Raw genomic sequence first — 22,504 nt, forward strand, 5'->3', positions numbered from 1 at the left:
AAGTCTGTTTTATAACAATTACTCCTGGAGAGCGAGAGAAATTACCCAGGGTGTGCACAACTTGTTTTAATCTCCAGACCGAAGAGGAAGAGATTTAGTTTCTCCCCTAGCGGCCATACTGTATGGACTATTGGTGGGAAAAAGCAGTATTTCAGCAGCAAAAGTCATTTTTAGAAGAAACTTGCCAAGACTTTGGTAAAGTTGATCTTCAACCCGCTGGCGGTGGGATTCAGTTCAACAGCAAGCTGTCCAGCTGGTTGAGGGATTTCACAGATTGGGGATTGTATTTTTAAGATTACTATATTTATTTTTTAGCTTGTTTTATTAACAGTCGTCAAGATGAAGGACCGATTGGAACAACTTAAAGCAGTAAGTGAGGTCTGGGAAGTGTGACAGGGGCACCTTTTCACAGAGCGAGACAAACGTTATAACCTCCTGTGTGGGCCAGCATGCAAATTACAAGTGGTCTATGCAAGAAAGTGTATCATTCGACAACATTATTTAACTCATTATTGGTCTTATTCGGCAGTTTACAAGCTATTCATCAGCCTATTCGAAACCGTATTTGGACTGCCGCTATTTGATTTGGTTACATGGCTACATAATTAATTACTTTAATTACGATTGAAAAGATGCATGAGAGATGATGGAAAAGAGAATCGTTTCTGTTATGGTTTTATTTTTCATCAACTTGGACATTTATACTGAACTAAAATATAAACGCAACGTGCAACAATTTCAAAGATTTGTACTGAGTTACAGTGAATATAAGGAAATCAGTTGATTTAAAATAAATAAATTAGTCCCTAATATATGGATTTCACGTGACTGGGCAGGGGTGCAGCCATGGGTGGGCCTGGAAGGGCATAGGTCCATCTACTTGGCAGCCAGGCCCAGCCAATCAGAATACGTTTTCCCCCACAAAATTGCTTTATGACAGACAGAAATACTCTGCAGTTGTGAGGCCGGTTGGACATACTGCCAAATTCTCTAAAACATTGTTGGGGGCGGCTTATGGTAGAGAAATGAACATTAAATGATCTGGCAACAGCTCTGGTGGACGTTCCTGCTGTCAGCATGCCAATTGCACGCTTCCTCAACTTGAGGCATCTGTGGCATTGTGTTGTGTGACACAACTGCACATTGTGTGACACAACCTTTTATTGTCCCCAGCACAAGGTATGCCTTTGTAGTGATCATGCTGCTTAATCAGCTTCTTGATATCCCACACCTGTCACTTGAATGGATTATCTTGTCTAAGGGGAAATGGTCACTAACAGGGAAGCGTATGGAACATTTCTGGGATCTTTTATTTCAGCTCATGAAACCAACACTTTACGTGTTGTGTTTATGATCTTGTTCAGTGTCATTGCCTGTATCTCTCTTGGGGACATGTTGGTGCGGCAGTCAGTGAGTGGGGGGTGGAGGTTGAGGACAAGGTAACGGGATCACGGGTGTGTCACGTGTGTCCTCGCGTGTGCAGTGTGTCCTCGCGTGCTTCGGGTATTGGAGAATGTGGCGTCACGTGGTCAGTTGATTTCTGATTTGGGCTGACAGTTGTAGGCTTTCATTCCCACCATTTGTTTATAATCTCCTGTAATTAAGCTGCAGTTGTAATTGACACCTATACTAATTAACAGTTAGTAGTGTTAATGCAAGGCCTATAGTGGTGAGATTGGTGATTGTTCTACATCTCAGATCCCTTTCCACACTCTATTAGCCTAGAACTTGTATTGGGTATTTAGACATTATCCCACTCAATGTGATAGTCGGTAGCCTAGCTTCTAACACAAAACAACCAGGATGTAAATTTCCAGTTGTATAATGTCCGGCTCGCCTTTGGGTGAGACGCTGCTGATCCACTCCAGCCGTGTCAGATTCTGTTACCGTGGCCTTACTGTTGGACAAATATGTGCCATGTTTAGTTTGTCAAATGGTGCCCTGAGTCGTAATCTCCCAGGTACAATGGGTTTCTACTGGGAGGGTAAGTAAAGTCAAAATGGTGTGGCAGTTTGTTCAGGGATGACCATTTACATAAAACAAGACCTGGAGGCCTTAAACATCTGTAGGGTTCTCATCTGTTTTCCTTCTAATGTTTAACTTGGTGTGGCTGTATTGTTGTGCTCGGAGCATGAAAAGGTCAGCTGACAGGTGCAGTAGACAGAACGGACTACAACAGGAAATGGGAGGATCATTACCCTGGACACACCATATTATATTCAGTCTGGTCTTTGTAGTAGCTCTACAGCTAGATCTCCATATAGATTGCCTTCTCTGTACAGCAGTCTGACTGTACTCAAGAGACATGTTCAGACATGCATCCTTCAGGTACACAGTCACACTCAAAGTGGGTTTGTCTTGTTTCCCATAGTATGGCCTTTATGCACTAGTCTCACTCCAGTGCAGTGTCGCCCTCTAGATCAGTCACAATATCCAGAGGCTTAGCTCCCGGGCTTCAGTCACAGTAGCCTTTGACAGAAAGGTTGCCTCTCTTCCTTCAATCTCTTTCCAGTCTATCCCTCTCTCTCCACAACCTGTCATTCTCTCTCTCTGCGGTGTAGTAAAATTCACATTGGGAAAGGTTCAGCTCTCGTAGAGGAAATGCTGATCCCAAATCAGTTATTATGGATCGTGTAATCTAATCAGAGCCCCAGTCCAACATAAGCATGATCTGTTTGTCTGTAAAGTCATTCACGGCGTTAATGTACTAGACTAGATCCAGGAAGAGCATATGGTTGAGATTAAGCATTGTGGCGGAATTACAATGTGAGGACCAATGAAATGGCTCCATTATGACGACCCTATAGATCGAGGGCCAATCGAACGTCTCCGCGTTAAGCACGTATGTCTATAGACGAATGATCAGTGATGCAGTGCTGTTGTAAAGACTGTCTAGGTATTTACCCTGTTACAGGGGAAATATGCAACTAGACATACCTCGAGCAACGTATGCAGAATCTGAAGCCTCTATTCGCAAAGGCAGGTGTAGTTGTAAATCACAAGACGGGTTTGCTGTTTATGAGCCTGGTTGTGGAAGTTTCTTATAACCGATGACCAACGGGAGAGAGAGAGACACTCCCTCTTAACCTTGTGGTCTCGGTGTTAAACTGACGCACACGATACTCATCACAACCCTCTCTCTCTCTCACACATTTTATTCCCTCTCTTCCTTGTTTATGCTGAATGAGAGCGACTAAGTGAGAAGACAGGAAGGAAACGAGTGCTTAGTCTTATCTCACTGCCGCAGCACTACCACTGTGTGAAAGAGTGCGAGAGACTGTTTGTGTGTGTTTTGACTAGGCATGCGAGTGTGTCATGTCTTTACGTGTATAGTGCCAGTGTAAATCACAAGTGTATCGATATACAACTCTCTCTTGTTGTAAACAAAAAATAAATAAATGTTAAAAGATCCTGGTGAATGCTGTCCTTTCCAGTTTTATGATTTTAAAAACGGACTGTATTTGTTTTGTGTCCAACCTGTATTCGATGTGATTGACAGGGAAATTAACTGACTGAGACTTTTGAGAACTTAGACCAGGTCCCGGCTTCCCGATAGCGATTGAACTTACAGGCTGACTACACCGCAAAATAAATTCAGAAATCTGTTATTCAATTATTGCACCCACACTGCTCGCACGCACCAATGAGCGTCTGCGTTGCCAAGGGCTAAAATAGAAGTCAGTTCTATTTCTGACACAGATCGCATTGCAAGTCCTGCCTCTCCCATCTCCTCATTGGTTTATAGAAGCAGTTACCCACGTGCCATCTCCTCATTGGTTATACCCACGTGGGTGACTGAAAGACGAACGAGGTCAGTGGTGCTAATGCACCTAATTTATGAAAGTTGCCAATCTCAATATAAAGTGAAGAGATGAAAAGGCCTGGAAGGAGGAGAGATGACTAGAAACGATTCGGTTGACCGGTTTATGTGTGGATTAATTGGCGGAGTAGAGGACCTTGTGCATTTCAGGTAAAATAACAACTCAATGTTTATATCCCATGACAAATTAGCTAGCAACAGCAAGCTAGCTAAATAGCACAAATTAGCTAGCAAGTGCAAACTAGCTAGCTAAATTGCCATAAATATTTAATGCTTTTCGACCTGTCCCCAAGTTAATATAATTGGTTCAGAGTTTTTGGTATTTTTACTTGCGTGTCGTGATCGCATTTGGTGTGGGGGGACAAAATACATTTATGCACGATGGCGCACACGCGCAGTCAGTTTGGGTTCCGTGTTAGGCTTACGAGTGTTTTTAAGGATGTAACTTTTCTACAACAGCCGTAGATGTAACGTGCGTTTATTTTCAAAACATAGCGTAGAGAGAATGGTTGCTAAGTGCGTTGTTGGAGAATGTGTCGATATTGATGGGATTGAAAGGGCGCTGTTTTCGGATCAGCTTTCTCCAGCTCAGATGGTTATAAAATGATTGCGTACCTAGATTGTGCGGATCTCCTTTTCTTTTTGAAGTTTTCTACTGCACCTCGCCCGAACAGGTGTGCGTTTTTCTTTCGCCTCCATCCAAATCTTAACAATCTTAACATTATAATTTTTTTGACCAACATATAATAAATTACTAACATGTAACATGATTTTACAAGACTGATGATGGATCAGCTCCTAGAGCGATATTACTACCTACAGTAACAAATATTGAGGTGGCTTATTCAAACACTTACCCAATAAAAATGCACTAAATCACCTATTTGGTTCATTTTATGCTACACATTTAGTATATTAAGACTAATTGCAGACAGTAGCCTACAAGTAACAAAACTGAACTCGACTACTTTTTATATTTTAATGCGGTCATCTCAGTTTTAATTTGAAGCATTCTAGAGTTAGTTTGTATCAATTGCAAAGACATTGCCAACTTTGTATTTGTAGTCAACTTTGTTCTGAAGATCAATAAATCAAATGTGTATATATCCCTTTTTACATCAGCAGATGTCACAGTGCTTATACAGAAACTCAGCCTAAAAACCCAAACAGCAAGCAAGCAGATGTAGAAGCACAGTGGCTAGGAAAAACTCCCTAGGAACCAGGCTCTGAGGGGTGGCCAGTCCTCTTCTGGCTGTGCCGGGATGAGATTATAACAGTACATGGCCAAGATGTTCAAATGTTCATAGATAACCAGCAGGGTCAAATAATAATAATCAGTGGTTGTTGAGGGTGCAACAGGTCAGCACCTCAGGAGTAAATGTCAGTTGGCTTTTCATAGCCGATCATTCAGAGGTCGAGACACCAGGTGCGGTAGAGAGAGAGTGGGGGAGAGTCTAAAAAAAGAGCAGGTCCGGGACAAGGTAGCAGGTCCGGTGAACAGGTCAAGGTTCCATAGCTGCAGAAAGAACAGTTGGAACTGGAGTAGCAGCACAACCAGGTGGACTGGGGACAGCCAGGAGTCATCAGGCCAGGTAGTCCTGAGGCATGGTCCTAGGGAGGGAGCATACTTAAATGTATACAGGACACCAGATAAGGCAGGAGAATTACACCAGATATAATACTGACCCTAGCTTAAACTTTTTAAGCCTGGGACACAAATTAGAAAGTCTGTTTTCCTGGGACCCAAGTTTATGAAAACATGCAACTATATGTAAATATTGGTACATTTCATTGCTCTTATGCAAGCCTTAGACAAATAACAATTAAATATAATAATATAAATAGCTATTCATGTATATTTTTGATCACACCGATGTAGTACAGAAAACACATACACGCACACACAAACCTAATGAGGTGTGTGTGTGTGTGTGTGTGGTGTGTGTGGTTGATGCTTCAACCAGCATGTCTATTTTGGCCCCAGTTTTTGATTGTGAAACCCTGAGGCCTTGCTCAGCATGGACTCTGTTTCTGTATGCCAGAGTTGAGAACCCTGACTCGCATAGGTATGTGGTGCCAAACTGGATCAGAACATCTACTGCTTTCTCAGCCAGGCAGAAGACCACTTCCTGCTGTAGATGAGCAACCCAGAACTGTGAGTGGGTTTGCCTCAAGCATCTTGCTTCAATTAGTTTATTCCAGTTCAGAATAAAAATGGTTACTTGAATTTTAACAGCAAATGTTCCAACCTACACTTGTTTTCACCAATCAATTCTACAGTAAGATGTACACTAGGCCTAATCTTTTTTCATCTTCATATGTACTGTTACTTAGGGTTGCACACAACCAAAGCAAGCTAGCTAGCTACTGATAAACGTTAGCTATCTAGCTATATTAGCTGTGTACAAGGGAATTGTTTGAAAGGGAAGCTCACATCTACTACTATGAGAGAGAGTACTCCCTTATGTTTGTTCAGGATGTGTCTTCTTAATTTGTATGTTTTGAGACTCGTTACTAAGCACTTCGCTGCACAAAAGACATTGTGGGCGCTCCTCGGTATTTCTCAAAGTTTGTATGAAACCAAGAGAGAGAAGAAACGCATCACCGTATTCGCGTTTCATGACGATTGAGCTCAGCCAGAACTTGTGGCTAGCTTGACTCATTTGATGGCGAGTGGGAATGACAAGTCATTGGCTGACAGCGCATCATCTGCTGCTGAACACAGCGTTGCAGCGTGTGGGCCCGCGGAGTGATCTTCAAGAAAACTGCAGAAAAAAGATCTGGTGGACCGCGAAGCATACGGGCATCTCCTTCCCACTCGTGCAGCTGCCAAACTGACACCACTGCTAAGCAGAAAGCGCACTGAGAGCACAGTTGCACTTGGCCAAATCAATTCCAGTAATGAATTGAAGAATTATACATTTACTCTAACGCATCGCGACCCATACTTTAAGAAAGGCTGATATCGACTATTGCAGCATAGATACCGGAGGCTGAGACGGGGGGTTTGGGGACACTGTGCCTGTCTGACGATACCCCCAGGACGGCCAACCAGGCAGGATATAAGCACAGCCCCCACACCACTAGAGGGATATCAACAGACCACCAACTTACTACCCTGAGACAAGGCTGAGTATACCCTCCCACCGCACGATTCTGAGGGGCGCAAAACCGGACATGAAAATCACGTTAGTGACTCAACCTACTCAAGGGACGCACCCCTCCTAGGGACGGTGTGGAAGAGCACTAGTAAGCCTGTGACTCAGCCCCCGTGACTCGGAGGCAGAGAATCCCAGTGGCGAGGGGGGAGCCGGCCAGGCAGACAGCAAGGGCGGTTCGTCGCTCCAGTCCCTTGTCATTCACCGTTGCACCCCTGGGCCAGACTATACTCAATCATAGGACCAACTGAAGAGATGAGTCTTCTCTTCAATAAAGACTTCAAGGTCGAGACCGAGTCTGCGTCTCTCACATGGATAGGCAGACCATTCCATAAAAATGGAGCTCTATAGGAGAAAGCCCTGCCTCCAGCTGTTTGCTTAGAAATTCTAGGGACAATGCGTCTTGTGACCGTAGTGTACGTGTAGGTATGTACAGCAGGACCAAATCAGAGATGGGTAGGAGCAAGTCCATGTAATGCTTTGTAGGTTAGCAGTAAAACCTTTATCAGCCCTAGAGGCTAGCACTGGAGTAAATTGATCAAATGTTTTTGGTCCTAGTAAAAGATTCTAACAACCGTGTTTAGCGCTAACTGAAGATAACTTTGTTTCTTTGGGACCTAGAACTAGCATCTCTGTTTTGTCTGAGTTTTTAAAAGTCAAACATTTTCCACCATCCACTTCCTTATGTCTGAAACACAGGCTTCCAGGCTAGGCAATTTTGGGGCTTCAGCATGTTTCATGGAAATGTACAGCTGTGTGTCGCCCGCATAGCAGTGAAAGTTGACATTGTGTTTCCGAATGACATCACCAAGAGGTAAAATATATAGTGAAAACAATAGTGGTCCTAAAACGGAACCTTGACGAACACCAACACTTACAATTGATTTCTCAGAGCACAAACCATCCACAGAGACAACGGATATCTTTCTGACAGATATCTAAACCAGGCAAGAACTTGTCCGTGTAGACCAATTAGGGTTCCAATCTCTCCAAAAGAATGTGGTGACCGATGGTGTCAAAAGCGGCACTAAGGTTTAGGAGCATGAGGACCGATGCAGAGACTTGGTCTGACGTCATTTACCACCTTCACGAGTGCAGTCTCAGTACTATGATGGGGTCTAAAACAAGACTGAAGCGTTTCGTATTCATTATTTGTCATCAGGAAGGCTGTGAGTTGATGTGCAACAGCTTTTACATTTTTATTGTGAGAGGAATGGGAGATTCAATATAGGCCAATCGTTTTTCTTTATTTATTTTTTTACATTTTCCGGGTCAAGGTTTGGCTTTTTCAGGAGAGACTTTGTTGCTGCCACTTTTTTAGTGAGTTTGGTACACAGCCAGAGGATAGGGAGCCGTTTTATTATGTTCAACATATAGGAAGGCCAGGTAGTATAAAAATGCATTTTGCGTTGTTCTTATTCTCATCAATTAGGTTGGGAAAATAGACTGAATGAGCAGCAGTGCACTTAATCAAAAGCTTTGATTTGGGAATTCTAAATTCCAACAGAACAAAGTGTATAAATCAATATCAAATATTTCTTCGATATTGCCTGGTACTGTCTCTCCAAGCTAGTCAGAGGACTTCCAGTTTGGTGGAGTGTAATTTCCATTCCAATTTTCTTGAAGCTTGCTTCAGGGCTCAGGTATTTTTCTGTATACCATGAAGCTGGCCTTCTAGGCAGAGTTCCTCTGTCCAGTGTCTGTTCTTTTGCCCATCTTAATCTTTTCTTTTTATTGGCCAGTCTGAGATATGGCTTTTTCTTTGCAACTCTACCTGAAGGCCAGCATCCCGGAGTCGCCTCTTCACTGTTGAGGCTGGTGTTTTGCGGGTACTATTTAACCTCTCTAGGGTATGTGGGACGAAATCGTCCCACCTACTCAACAGCCAGTGGAATCCCGTGGCGCGATATTCAAATACCTTAGAAATGCTATTACTTCAATTTCTCAAACATATGACTATTTTACACCATTTTAAAGACAAGACTCTCGTTAATCTAACCACACTGTCCGATTTCAAAAAGGCTTTACAACGAAAGCAAAACATTAGATTATGTCAGCAGAGTACCCAGCCAGAAATAATCAGAAACCCATTTTTCAAGCTAGCATATAATGTCACAAAAACCAAAACCACAGCTAAATGCAGCACTAACCTTTGATGATCTTCATCAGATGACACTCCTAGGACATTATGTTATACAATACATGCATGTTTTGTTCAATCAAGTTCATATTTATATCAAAAAACAGCTTTTTACATTAGCATGTGACGTTCAGAACTAGCATACCCACCGCAAACTTCCGGTGAATTTACTAAATTACTCACGATAAACGTTCACAAAAAACATAATTATTTTAAGAATTATAGATACAGAACTCCTTTGTGCAATCGCGGTGTCCGATTTTTAAAATAGCTTTTCGGCAAAAGCACATTTTGCAATTTTCTGAGTAGATAGCTCGCCATCACGGGCTAGCTATTTTGACACCCACCAAGTTTGGCACTCACCAAACTCAGATTTACTATAAGAAAAATTGGATTACCTTTGCTGTTCTTCGTCAGAATGCACTCCCAGGACTTCTACTTAAATAACAAATGTTGTTTTGGTTCAAAATAATCCATAGTTATGTTCAAATATCCTCTGTTTTTGTTCTTGCGTTCAAGACACTATCCGAACGGTGACGCGCGGACGCGTATCGTGACAAATTTCTAAATATTCCATTACCGTACTTCGAAGCATGTCAAACGCTGTTTAAAATCAATTTTTATGCGATTTTTTTTTTTTCTCGTAAAAAAGCGATAATATTCCGACCGGGAAACGTCCTTTCCGTTCAAAGACTCAAAATCTAAAATGGACTCTTCACGTGCATGCGCGCACCCGTCTCATTGTTCTCAGATCGACCACTATCCAAATGCGCTACTGTTTTTCAGCCATGGGCTGCAAAGTCATCATTCAACGTTCTGGCGCCTTCTGAGAGCCTTAGGAAGTGTCACGTTACAGCAGAGATCCTTTGTTTTCAATAAAGAGAGTGTAGAAGGTCAAGAAATGGTCAGAGAGGGCACTTCCTGTACAGAATCTTCTCAGGTTTTTGCCTGCCATATGAGTTCTGTTATACTCAGACACCATTCAAACAGTTTCAGAAACTTTAGGGTGTTTTCAAATCAAACAATTATATGCATATTCTAGTTTCTGGGCAGTAGTAATAACCAGATTAAATCGGGTACGTTTTTTTATCCGGCCGTGCAAATACTGCCCCCTGTCCCCAACAAGTTAATTTATTGCCACCATGGCCTGCCGGTATAACTGCTAAACTGCTTGCTGTATACTGTACTACGTGATTGTACAAATGGATTGAATTGTGGGTTTACTAACGCGTTAGTTCTAATTTGTAGACTATAACGTTAATATGGTGACAACTATGTCGGCTGTGAAGGTTATGGTATGAAGGTTTGGAGAGGTTTTTGCACCTGGTCACAGACAGCTGTTGTGTTGTGCACTCAAGTCCACAAGCAAAGACAAAAGGTGAGAGGAGGAGAGCGTGTAGATGCAAGATGGAATTATACAACAAGCAAAGTGATGATGCTGTATGTGGCTGCTATGAAAGTGAACTGTGTGTGCGGGTGATCATGGGTGTATTCATTCCGGAGATTCTGTTGCAAAATGTTTCTTAAACGGAAGCAAGCTGAACTAAACTGGGAGGGAGCTACCTGAATGTGTCCAATAGAAACTTGTTTTGTTTCGACTAATGAGACACCCCAGATCAGCCAGATGCAGGCGAGAGTGTGCAAGGCGGTATTGAATGTGTCACTGTCTGTCACCTTGATTACTCCAATTTGTATCTCGACCTGTGCACCTGCGTTATAAACTGTCATATGTAGGCTAGGTTGTAACAACCTCATGATGGGTGTAGGGCAAATTTGAGTATCATGTAGTAGCCTAAACCTATCCATTTTACATTGAGCTGGGTGAAATGGAATGTGAATGACAGTCATCCAATATGCTGTAATAGAAATAAAGCCATGCCCATAAAAAATATCTTGACCAGCACTAACTGCCACTGAATTGAAATTGTTTTTATAGTACAGAGATTGACATTCAGCAGTTAAGAAAGTTCAAGGTTGGATTGTCACGAGTTCCTGAGGCCTATAACTCAGTGTTCGGTCTATACTTCAGAACTTAAGTTGTTGGAGCGCTTACGCATGTTATAATTGTAAGCAGGGAAATGACATCTGGGTTGTCGTCTTTGGCCTTCGGATCGGCCCCCACAGAGAGGAAGGAAGGGGGGATCTATGCTCGCGCTCTCCTTTCCTGTAAAAGGATGGGGAAGCGTTTGTTCTGATTTTATTCTCCCAAAACCCAGTTATATAATGCTACAACTGTTTTAGAGTGCTTGCTCTCTTTTCCTCCCCATCTCCCACTCGCCATCTATCTATCTCTATTCATCTATCCACCTACCTACCCACCCACCCTGGGGTCCATAATTATTGGCACCCTTGATAAAGATGAGCAAGGAAGACTGTATAAAATAAATAATAGAAAAACTGAGCTATATTGTATGCTACATTTTTTGGGGAAATTATATTATACTAACACAATTGCCCAGAGAACGACATTGTATACATACAGTTGAAGTGGGAAGTTTATATACACTTAGGTTGGAGTCATTAAAACTCGTTTTTCAACCACTCCACAAATTTCTTTTTAACAAACAATAGTTTTTCAAGTCGGTTAGGACATCTACTTTGTGCATGACACAAGTAATGTTTCCAACAATTGTTTACAGATTATTTAACTTATAATTCACTGTATCACAATTCCAGTGGGTCAGAAGTTTACATACACCAAGTTGACTGTGCCTTTAAACAGCTTGGAAAATTCCATAAAATGATGTCATGGCTTTAGAAGCTTCTGATAGGCTAATTGACATAATTTGAGTCAATTGGAGGTGTGGATGTATTTCAAGGCCTACCTTCAAACTCAGTACCTCTTTGGCTTGACATCATGGGAAAAATCAAAAGAAATCAGCCAAGACCTCAGATAAAAATTTTAGACTTAGTCTGGTTCATCCTTGGGAGCAATTTCCAAACACCTGAAGGTACCATGTTCATCTGTACAAACAATAGTACGCAAGTATAAACACAATAGGACCACGCAGCCGTCATACCGCTCAGGAAGGAGACGCATTCTGTCTCCTAGAGATGAACTTACTTTGGTGTGAAAAATGCAAATCAATCCCAGAACAACAGCAAAGGACCTTGTGGAGATGCTGGAGGAAACGGGTACAAAAGCATCTATAAAACGAGTCCTATATCGACATAACCCGAAAGGTCGCTCAGCAAGGAAGAAGCCACTGCTCCAAAACCGCCATAAAAAAGGCAGACTATGGTTTGCAACTGCACATGGGGACAAAGATTGTACTTTTTGGAGAAATGCCTCTGGTCTGATGTAACAAAAATGGAACTGTTTGGCCATAATGACCAACGTATTGTTTGGAGGAAAAAGAGGGATTGCAAGCCGAAGAACAACATCCCAACCGTGAAGCACAGGGGTGGCAGCATCATGTTGTGGGGGTGCTTTGCTGCAGGAGGGACTGGTGCACTTCACAAAATAGATGGCATCATGAGGATGGAAAATTATGTGGATATATTGAAGCAACATCTCAAGACATCAGTCAGGAAGTTAAATCTTGGTCGCAAATGGGTCTTCCAAATGGACAATGACCACAAGCATACTTCCAAAGTTGTGGCAAAATGGCTTAAGGACAACAAAGTCAAGGTATTGGAGTGGCCGTCACAAAGCCCTGACCTTAAACCTATAGAAAATTTGTGGGCAGAACTGAAAAAGCGTGTGCGAGCAAGGAGGCCTACAAACCTGACTCAGTTACACCAGCTCTGTCAGGAGGAATGGGCCAAAATTCACCCAATTTATTTTGGGAAGCTTGTGGAAGGCTTCCTGATGCGTTTGACCCAAGTTAAACAATTTAAAGGCAATGCTACCAAACACTCAATTAGTTTACGTAAACTTCTGACCCACTGGGAATGTGATGAAAGAAATAAAAGCTGAAATGATTCATTCTCTATACTATTATTCTGACATTTCACATTCTTAAAATAAAGTGGTAATCCTAATTGACATAAAAAAGGGAGTTTTTACTTGGATTAAATGTCAGGAATTGTGAAATACTGAGTTTAAATGTATTTGGCTAAGGTGTATGTAAACTTCTGACTTCAACTGTACATAAGAGCCAGGTTTTTAATACTCAGCACACTCCCCTTGCGACACAGCCTTTTTAATAAAATGTTTTCTCAGATTGGAGACCACTTTCGGCGGGATCTTAGACCATTTGTTTCCTGGTCCTTCAGTACCTCCAACAGTACATTTTTATTTTAACCCTGGACAAGCACACTTGATTCAACTTGTCAACTAATCATCAAGCCCTCAATGAGTTGAATGAGGTGTTTTTGTCCAGGGCTTCAACAAAAATGTGTTCTGTTGGAGGTACTGGAGGACCAGGGTTGGGAAACACTGTCTTAGACCATTCCTCCATACAGAATATTTCCAGGTCCTTGATATCATGTTGTCTGCGCTTATGGACTGCCGCCTTCAATTCAAACCACGGGTTTTCAATGAGGTTCAAGTCCAGAGACTGAGATGGGCATTGCAAAATGTAGATTTTTTTTTTTTTGTGGTTAACTTCTATGGGCTAGGTGGGACGTGACCGTCCCACCTGCGGGACACACTATTCAACAGCCAGTGAAATAGCATGGTGCGAAATACAAAACAGCAGAAATTTCATTTTCTCAATCAACTATTTTACACCATTTTAAAGATAAACTTCTCGTTAATCTAACCACATTGTCCGATTTTCAAAAAGTCTTTACGGCGAAAGCATAAAATTAGATTATGTTAGGACATAAACTTCACAAGAAAAACCACACAGGAATTTTCCAAGCAAGGACGTGCATCACAAAAACCAAAAATGCAGCTAAAATATTCCCTAACCTTTGATCTTCATCAGATGGCACTCATAGGACTTCATGTTACACAATACATGTATGTTCGATGAAGTTCATATTTATATCCAAATATCCCATTTTTCGTTGGCGCGTGATGTTCAGAAAATGTATTCCCACCAAAACTTCCGGTGAATGTGCACATCACTTTACAAAAATACTCATCATAAACGTTGATAAAATTTACAACAGTTATTGAAAGAATTATAGATATACTTCTCCTTAATGCAACCGCTGTGTCAGATTTTAAAATAGCTTTACGGAGAAAGCATATTTTTCAATATTCTGAGTACATAGCTCAACCATCAAAGCAAGCTATAGAATTAGTATTATAAATATTATTTTACCTTTGCTGATCTTCGTCAGAATGCACTCCAAGGACTCGTACTTCTACAAGAAATGTTCTTTTTGTTCAAAATACACCATATTTATGTCCAAATACCTCCGTTTTGTTCCTGTGTTCAGATCACTATCCAAAGGCATAACGGCGAGCGTAAATCCAGACACACAGCCAAATAGTTCCATTACCGTTCGTAGAAACATGTCAAATGTTGTTTACAATCAATCCTTAGTGTCTTTTTAACATAGAACGTCGATAATATTCCAACCGGACAATAGCGTATTCATTCAAGAAGAAAAAGTAGGAACGGTGCGCTAGTGCGCATCACCAAGTCCTTTGTCCCCAGGCAGTCCACCCATTGACTGAGCTCCTATTTTCTGCCCAGTAACAGAAGGATGAAACACGTTTCTAAAGGCTGTTGATAGCCAATGGAAGCCTTAGGAAGTGCAATGTGACCCCACAGACTCTGTAGTTTCGATAGGGATTCAAAAGAAGAACTACAATTCTCAGATTTCCCACTTCCTGGTTGGATTTTTCTCAGGTCTTTGCCTGCCATATGAGTTCTGATACTCAGACATCAATCAAACAGTTTTAGAAACTTCAGAGTGTTTTCTATCCAAATCTACTAATAATATGCAAATATTTGACTCTGGGCCCGAGTATTAGGCAGTTTACTCTGGGCACGCTTTTCATCCGAAAATGAAAATACTGCGCCCTATACCTTAAGTTAATTAACCATTTCTTTGTGGATTTGTATTAGTGCTTAGTGTTATTGTCTTGCTGGAAGGCCAAGTGTCAGCCTCCTGGCAGAGGCAACCAGGTTTTTGGCTATAATGTCCTGGTACTTGGTAGTTCATGAGGCCTCTGGACCAGTGTAAATCAAAATTGGCCATTCCCGGTCTAGACTATCCTATCCGCCAATCAGGGCTGTGTATGTAAATATATTTACATTTGTATCAACGCACCCACATGATCAGAATGAGCAGTTCAATGGCAAAAGGAAGCTCAAGAAAGAAATGATAAAATATGGATTTGGAGTTAAATTCATGAAATTAATACTGATTTTTATTAGACTTACAGTACAGTGATTGCATTTAAAAAAAAAAAAAAGATGGGGGCTTTAACCCTCTTCTGGGCCCAGCTGATTTAGCCTAGTGATAAGTCTGTTTATGTGTTTATTTAAGCAGGAGAGGTCAGCTAAGAACTGGTTCTGTTCCCTCTCAGCCCTGTCCTCGCCCTTCACAGTGTCAATATCTCCAAGCCTTGTGGTCTCTACTCATGACGTCAGTGTGTAGTGTGCATATACTGTGGATCCACTGTTTGAATACAGTACATGCAGTACTGATATTGCCTTCTGCTTCTCCTCTTAGACATGTGACAATGACGATGAGGAAGTGGAAATTGCTATCGACAATGCAGCTTTTATGGATGACTTTTTCTCTCAGGTGAGTTCCTTTTTCCGTGTGTGTGTGACTGCGTGTGTGACTGCGTGTGTGACTGCGTGTGTGACTGCGTGTGTGACTGCGTGTGTGACTGCGTGTGTGACTGCGTGTGTGACTGCGTGTGTGACTGTTTTTCTCTCCGTTTCAGATCGAGGACATCAGGATCAGCATTGATAAGATTGATGAGAATGTGTCTGAAATCAAGAAGCTCTACTCGGTCATCCTGTCTGCCCCCACATCAGACCAGAGTAAACATACTGCCTCTGCTCCCTCCCTTCCCTCTGTCTTTGTTGCTTGTTACTGTCAGTGTGTTTTTTAATTTTTTTTAATTTTATTTGTGTTTTTTTTCCTTCAGAAACACAGGATGACTTGGAGGCTGTCACCAACAACATCAAGAAGATGGCTAACAACGCCCGGAACAAACTCAAAAGTGAGACCCTCACACATGATACGGCACAAACAGACTAAATGCTGATTGGTTAATACGGGTATGAGTGAATACTGATTGTCGAGTCATGTTGATTGATTCTCAGCCATCGAGAGGGATCTGGCGTCTGAGGAAGAGGAGAGGATTTCAGCCGACATGCGGATACGCAAATCACAGGTCAGCTTCCGAAAGTTCTCATCTTACCCTTTACCTGACCCTGTGCCTAACCATCAATGTGACCATAGAAATGAATATCGAACCATTGGGTTGTTACGGCTTGTGACCCTGTCCTGTCCTCCCAGCATGCAGTGCTGTCCAGGAAGTTTGTGGAAGTGATGACCAAGTACAATGAGGCCCAGGTGGACTTCAGGGAGAGGAGTAAAGGACGCATCCGGAGACAGCTAGAGATCAGTGAGTTACACACAGTCTTGGTTTTATATACATACACACGTGTGTTATAATACTGAAATGATCCTCGTGTTTCTCAGCTGGCAAAGCCACGACTGACGAGGAGCTGGAGGAGATGTTAGAGGGGGGAAACTCGGCTGTCTTCACTTCAGGGGTAAGAAAGTGTTTTAGTGTGTGTGTGCGCCCGTGCGTACGAACTAACCACCTCCTCTCTTTAGATCATGGACTCTGGGATCTCGAAGCAGGCCCTCAGTGAGATCGAGGCGCGACACAAAGACATTGTGCGTCTGGAGAGCAGCATCAAAGAGCTGCATGACATGTTCGTAGACATCGCCATGCTGGTGGAGACCCAGGTACACGTCTCGTCCTCCGATCCGTCTATTCAGTCATTAATTGATTCCTCCATCCACTATTTCAGATCGACATTTGAAATCCTACTGTCTGACTTTGTTTCTGTCTCGTTTGCTTCATCGTTCCCTGTCTGTCATCTGTTTTTCCTTTCTCTTTTCCAGTACGCTCTTCCCTTTCTCCTTCCGTTGTGCTTTCCTCCTCTCTCCGTGCTTTGGGACAGAAGTTCCCCTTGTGTGTCTCTATCCATCTGTCTCCCTCCCATCACTCATTCATCTTCAGTTAGGAGTCTACATTCTCAGTAAGTCACATTTGATTCAACATCTTAGTAGCCTACAGTGGTCTGTGAATCACTAAAGCCACGTTGGAATCGACCCAACCCCATACTGTAGTCACCACACAGCTACATATAATCTCTGTAACCACCTGTATCTCATTGGTTGTCCTATGCTTTCCGAGGGAAAGTTGTGTGCGAGGTAAGCGCCTTCATTCTTTCTAATATAATTCTCTTTGTGACGTTTTTGTCTCTGATGTATTCGGTTAGAGTGCGAAGTTTTATTTGTTCTACCGTAATTTCCGGACTATTGAGCGCACCTGAATATAAGCCGCACCCGCTGAATTAAAAAAATATATATTATTTTGAACATAAATAAGCCGCACGTGTCTATAAGCCGCAGGTGCCTACCGGTACATTGAAACAAATGAACTTTACACAGGCTTTAACGAAACACGGCTTGTAACAAAAATAAATGGGCTTTAACGAAACACGGCTTGTAACAAAAAATTTAAAATTAGCAGTAAGCTTTAGTTGTCTTTTTGCACTGAGTCAATTCCTCACGCTGCTGTTTCCAACGTCTTATCGACTCATTAAGACCAAGCTCCCGTGCAGCAGCTCTATTTCCTTTTCCAACAGCCAGATCAATCGCCTTCAACTTGAAAGCTGCATCATATGCATTTCTCCGTGTCTTTGCCATGATGAGGGTGACAAAATGACTACCGTAATCAGAATGATGGGAAGTTTGAGAGCGCTCGATTTAATCTAAACAGTAAACAAAAAAGTTGTTTGAACTTAACCCGTTCGGCAATTTCATTGGTCTAATGAAAGCTTCATGCCGCCAAAAAACTGAGCACGTCACAGAATGTGCTTTTTTGGGGAAAAAAATGTGAAAGCGGGAAAAATCCGTATATTAGCTGCGTCATTGTTTAAGCCGCGAGGTTCAAAGCGTGGGAAAAAAGTTGCGGCTTATAGTCCGGAAATTACGGTATATCTGTATACTCACTGTGTGTGTGTTTTTTTTTTCATGTTTCAGGGTGACATAGTGAACAATATAGAGGTGCAAGTGTCTAAAGCTGTGGACCACATAGTAGTGGCTAAGACTGAGACCAAGAAGGCCATCCAGTACCAGAGCAAAGCACGCAAGGTACTGCACCCCATCCATCAGCTAGAACCGCTATCTACCTGAACCTAATCAACTATGCTTCTGTCCCTGTTTCTAAGAAGCTTCTATGCGGTTAGCCCGAGATGTGCTCTTAAGGAGCCTACCGTTATTCCTTGTGGTCCAAATACCTTACAGGTTATTTGCCGGGGTAGACTGGCTCTGGCAACCAAAACAGCCAAATACTCCATCTAAACATAAATCGTTTCTTAATTCCGCCACAGTTCTAGAAACATAAACCCCTTTACTTTCATATCACATCAAAAATAATTTCACCAATGCAAAATATACACTTACTGTTTTAACCTGCTTTAACACAGTTGCAGCCAACGGTATTTTTGCAGCCTTCCTCCGTTACACAGGTTTTCAGAGCATGCCAGGTAGCTAATTAGGACAGGTAGTCCCTCTGTCTTCTGTCTGTCTCTCGCTCTCTCTCCCTCTTCTCTGTCTCTTCCTCTGCACATCTCTTTCCTGCAATGTTCTGCCCCCTCTGCCTGGGTGGAATGATGGACAGAATTTAGAGCAACATGGACCAATCGGTGGGCTTCGTAGAGTGGGCGGTAGCTGACTCTAAGAAAGCCGCCAAGTTTCAGCAGGAGGCCCGTTGTGTGAGTGGCTATAGAAAGGCCCTTGTCCCACCCCCTGGCCCCTCCCCCTGCTCTGTTGACCAGCCTCTATTGGCCTGGTACCCATCGATCCCCATCCTAAACCTTGAATCATCCTCCTCCAGATCTGGACCAATACCCCCCCGGAAAGAGGAGATGGAGATATATATATATATATATATATATATATATATATATATATATATATATATATAAATAAAATACACACACTGTACACTTCTCTGGTCGTTCTCCATCTCGCTCTTTGTATTTTCCGCTTCCTTTCTAGCTGTATATAATTTCCTTCTTTCAACAGTAACTACAGTTGTATGTGTTTTTTCCAGTTATTTATGATCACTTTATGTAACATTTAGCTCTGAGTCATGCATGTGTTTTTAGGCTGTTTGAAAAGAGATGTTGTCGCTTTGCCCAGGAATACATGGTGAAAAGTGGACATGACCGTTTCTCTACATAAAGTGTTGATTATCAAGCCCTGACTACAATCATCTTTTCCTCCCTACAGAAAAAACTGTTAATACTGGTTACTGCTGTTCAGAAGTGGTCACGATAGTGAACACAGATTTTCTCAACAGAAAACATTTTGTAAAAGTGATTTCCCCTAAGAAAATGGTCTTCATAGCAGACACTTATTTGTTCCCCACAGAAAAAGGTGATCATATTGGCTATTGTGATTATCGTGCTCGCCATAGTGGCTCTGATTATTGGGTTGTCGGTGGGCTTGAGTAAGAAGCAATGATGGAAGGTGTCTGAATAAGAGTTGTGTAAAGGGTGAGTAAAGCGGGGGGGGGGGACTCTGGGGTGTCAAAATGGGGTGCGGGTGGATCTGGAACTTTGTCTGTTTCCATTTTCCTTTCCTTCGCCTGTCTCTGGGTGTGTGGCGTGAAGGTATTTAAATGTTTAGGCGTTCATGCTCCTTGGCCTATTTTATGAGGTGTGTTGGCGCTATCTCTGGGTGTACTGCATGTCTTATCTGGACTTCCTTCCAAGCATTTCACAAGTGCACTCGTTGCTTATGGTAAGGGTTAGGGGTCCATAGAAATGGCATTATGTATCTCTATGGCTGGGTCACTGGTTGGAACTGTGTGTGTCAGTCCCCCAATGGTGTCTTTGGGCTCTGTGTGAATGTGTAGGGTAGTATATGTGGGTCTAAGTTTCTCATTGGGGTCTTTGGGCTGTGTAGTGTGTCCTGTTTGACTATGAGTGATGACTCGCTGTGTTATGATGGGCGGGATCGTCACTTGCTGTCAATCGCTGACTCGTATCGGCCAATAGAAGCTCTGCATCAAAGAGCCCCCGGTTGATCAGAATTGCCTGATGATTGACAGTGCATGATATTCCCATCCATGTTCAGAGCTTAATTTCCCTTGGTAGTTCTGTCTGTGTATCACCGCCTCATTTATTACCGTAAATAACTGATGTATTTGTTCTCCCATGTTTGTTTTTTCTCCCCCTCTGTAGAAGACAATCATTATAGCAGTGGTCTGTACAGTGCTTGCTGTCCTCATCCTCGCCATCATCCTATCACAGACAGTAGGGTAATAGAGGGACCCCGGCCCTCACCCACCCAACCTCTCCATCTTCATAATCACTCCATTCTGCCCTCCTCCAGCTGCAACGGCAAAGAGGGGGATGTAGACTCAACCAATCACTTCCATTGCCCTGGGATCCTCCCCCTCTCTTACTGTACATCTGACCAATAGAAAAAGGCCCAGCTGATGAGACTGGCTGGTGTCTTCCCTGAGGTGGCTGAGAGGATGACCATCAGCTGGGAGAGAAACAAGAGGACCAAAACTTAGACTGTTTATGAGCCTCTGATAATGCCAATAAAAAGGGAATCTTAAGTAATGTATATCCTTACCCTCACACAACTAAATGGACACCATGCAACACTTCAATGGCATTCTCTGAACTGCTTTCTATGTATCCTGTGATGTGATTGATCTTGATCCACACTGAAGGGAATCCATGACACTCCTCTCTCCATTACAAAAACCATTGACTTAATGTATCCCTGCCACCACCTGTGCCTTATTGTCTTGCCATGATGACCCTCCAAGCTGAAAGGTAGCCAGCCAGCCACAGCCTCCTCCAGCCCACAGGGGAACGGCACATTGACCTCACCTATGATATGCACTGAGGATGGAAACCAGTGGATTTCACTTCAATCTATGTAAAGCAATGTGCATGTGTTTGATGCCGCTTGAATAGTGTTTTTTAAAACTCCTAAAGCACACCTAACCTCTGAGCATTTGGGTGAGATGAGTCTAACATCTGATTTGCGCCTAAAGCCTTTTTTTTTTTTTTTTTTATCTGTCCAATTTTAAATTAATTTCCATACTTCATACACGGTGGCCAATGGCAAGGCTTTAAATGAGACACGGAGGGAAGATCTCAATTACGTACTCGTGTCGCCTCTCCTTCTCAAAACCCATTGGAGGAGAAGGTCCATGGGGAGGGACCTCTTTCGTTCTCATCCAGTGGGTTTTGAGGAGGGAGGATGCGTGGAGTTGAGGTCATCCCTGAGGGTCTGGATATTTCAAGACTGTTTTAAATGTAATCTAACTTCACTGTAGTATTATGGTGGATGTCAGAGATTTTAATGATGGAATAAAATGTTTTTTCAAATCTTTTGGTTAAGACTGCTGGTGTTTTTGTTCATGCTGCATTGTGCAATACTGAGTTGGCAATGACAGCAGCACCTAGAGTCTGGTATAAGGTACTGAAGTCAAGAGAAACTAAGTCTCTCTCACACACCCTCATTCTTTAATTCACTCAAACAGGCCTGTACTGACACGCACACACTCCCCGCTGACCCTGCTCTCTCCTGTTCACTCGGTTCTTCCTTCCCTTTATCTGTCTCCGACGGGATGGTGGGGAAATAGGTTGTCTGTGCTTCCATTGGAGTTTGGATGAGACGCTTACAGTCCTTCGGTTTGAAGGGAAAATGTCTTACTGATGATTGAATTTCACGTTTGGAAAATGATCTACGAATGATCTAAGGAAAGTATTCAGACCCCTTGACTTCTACGTTACAGCCATATTCTAAAATGTATTTTTTAATTTTATTCCCCCCTCAACATATAATACCCCAAAATGACAAAGCAAAAGTAGGTTTTTAGAAATGTTTGCAAATGTATTAAACTGTCACATTTACATATGTGTTGAAGCACCTTTGGCAGCGATTACAGCCTCGGGTCTTCTTGGGTATGACGGTACAAGCTTGGCACACCTGTATTTGGGGAGTTTCTACCATTCTCTGCAGAGCCCTTCAAGTTCTGTCAGGTTGGATGGGGAGTGTCGCTGCACAGCTATTTACAAATGTCACCAGAGATGTTTAAGTCCGGGCTCTGGCTGGGCCACTCAAGGACATTCAGAGACTTGTCCCGAAGCCACTCCTGCATTCTCTTGGCTGTGTGCTTTGGGTTAGTTGTTCTGTTGGAAGGTGAACCTTCGCCCTAGTCTGAGGTCCTGAGTGCTCTGGAGCAGTTTT

General features: G+C 42.6%; 1 protein-coding gene across 3 annotated transcripts; it reads left to right on the forward strand.

Annotated features, from left to right (window-relative positions):
* Positions 1 to 21,643, forward strand: LOC115205203 (syntaxin-3). Of its 3 annotated transcripts, XM_029770933.1 has the most exons (11): positions 8 to 369; positions 15,698 to 15,772; positions 15,918 to 16,017; positions 16,125 to 16,199; positions 16,303 to 16,373; positions 16,499 to 16,607; positions 16,685 to 16,758; positions 16,823 to 16,957; positions 18,263 to 18,373; positions 19,658 to 19,782; positions 20,473 to 21,643. In XM_029770933.1, the coding sequence occupies exons 1-10, from the start codon at positions 340 to 342 to the stop codon at positions 19,748 to 19,750; spliced, it is 873 nt and encodes a 290-aa protein (XP_029626793.1). In that variant the 5' UTR covers positions 8 to 339; the 3' UTR covers positions 19,751 to 19,782; positions 20,473 to 21,643. The 3 variants fall into 3 exon arrangements, with proteins under 3 accessions (XP_029626792.1, XP_029626794.1, XP_029626793.1); XM_029770934.1 differs by lacking the exon at positions 19,658 to 19,782 and having other exon boundaries at positions 7 to 369; XM_029770932.1 differs by lacking the exons at positions 18,263 to 18,373; positions 19,658 to 19,782; positions 20,473 to 21,643 and having other exon boundaries at positions 1 to 369; positions 16,823 to 17,580.
* Positions 21,644 to 22,504: the final 861 nt, after the last annotated feature.

Source organism: Salmo trutta, chromosome 13 (assembly GCF_901001165.1).
Source record: "Salmo trutta chromosome 13, fSalTru1.1, whole genome shotgun sequence".
Classification (NCBI taxonomy): domain Eukaryota; kingdom Metazoa; phylum Chordata; class Actinopteri; order Salmoniformes; family Salmonidae; genus Salmo; species Salmo trutta.

What these genes read in the sequence shown, in the direction of transcription:
- LOC115205203 (XM_029770932.1), top strand. Translation starts at nt 340, where the DNA reads ATGAAGGACCGATTGGAACAACTTAAAGCA. An exon ending in GATTGGAACAACTTAAAGCA is followed by an intron (nt 370 to 15,697) that starts GTAAGTGAGGTC and finishes TTCTCCTCTTAG; the next exon opens with ACATGTGACAATGACGATGA. An exon ending in TGGATGACTTTTTCTCTCAG is followed by an intron (nt 15,773 to 15,917) that starts GTGAGTTCCTTT and finishes TCTCCGTTTCAG; the next exon opens with ATCGAGGACATCAGGATCAG.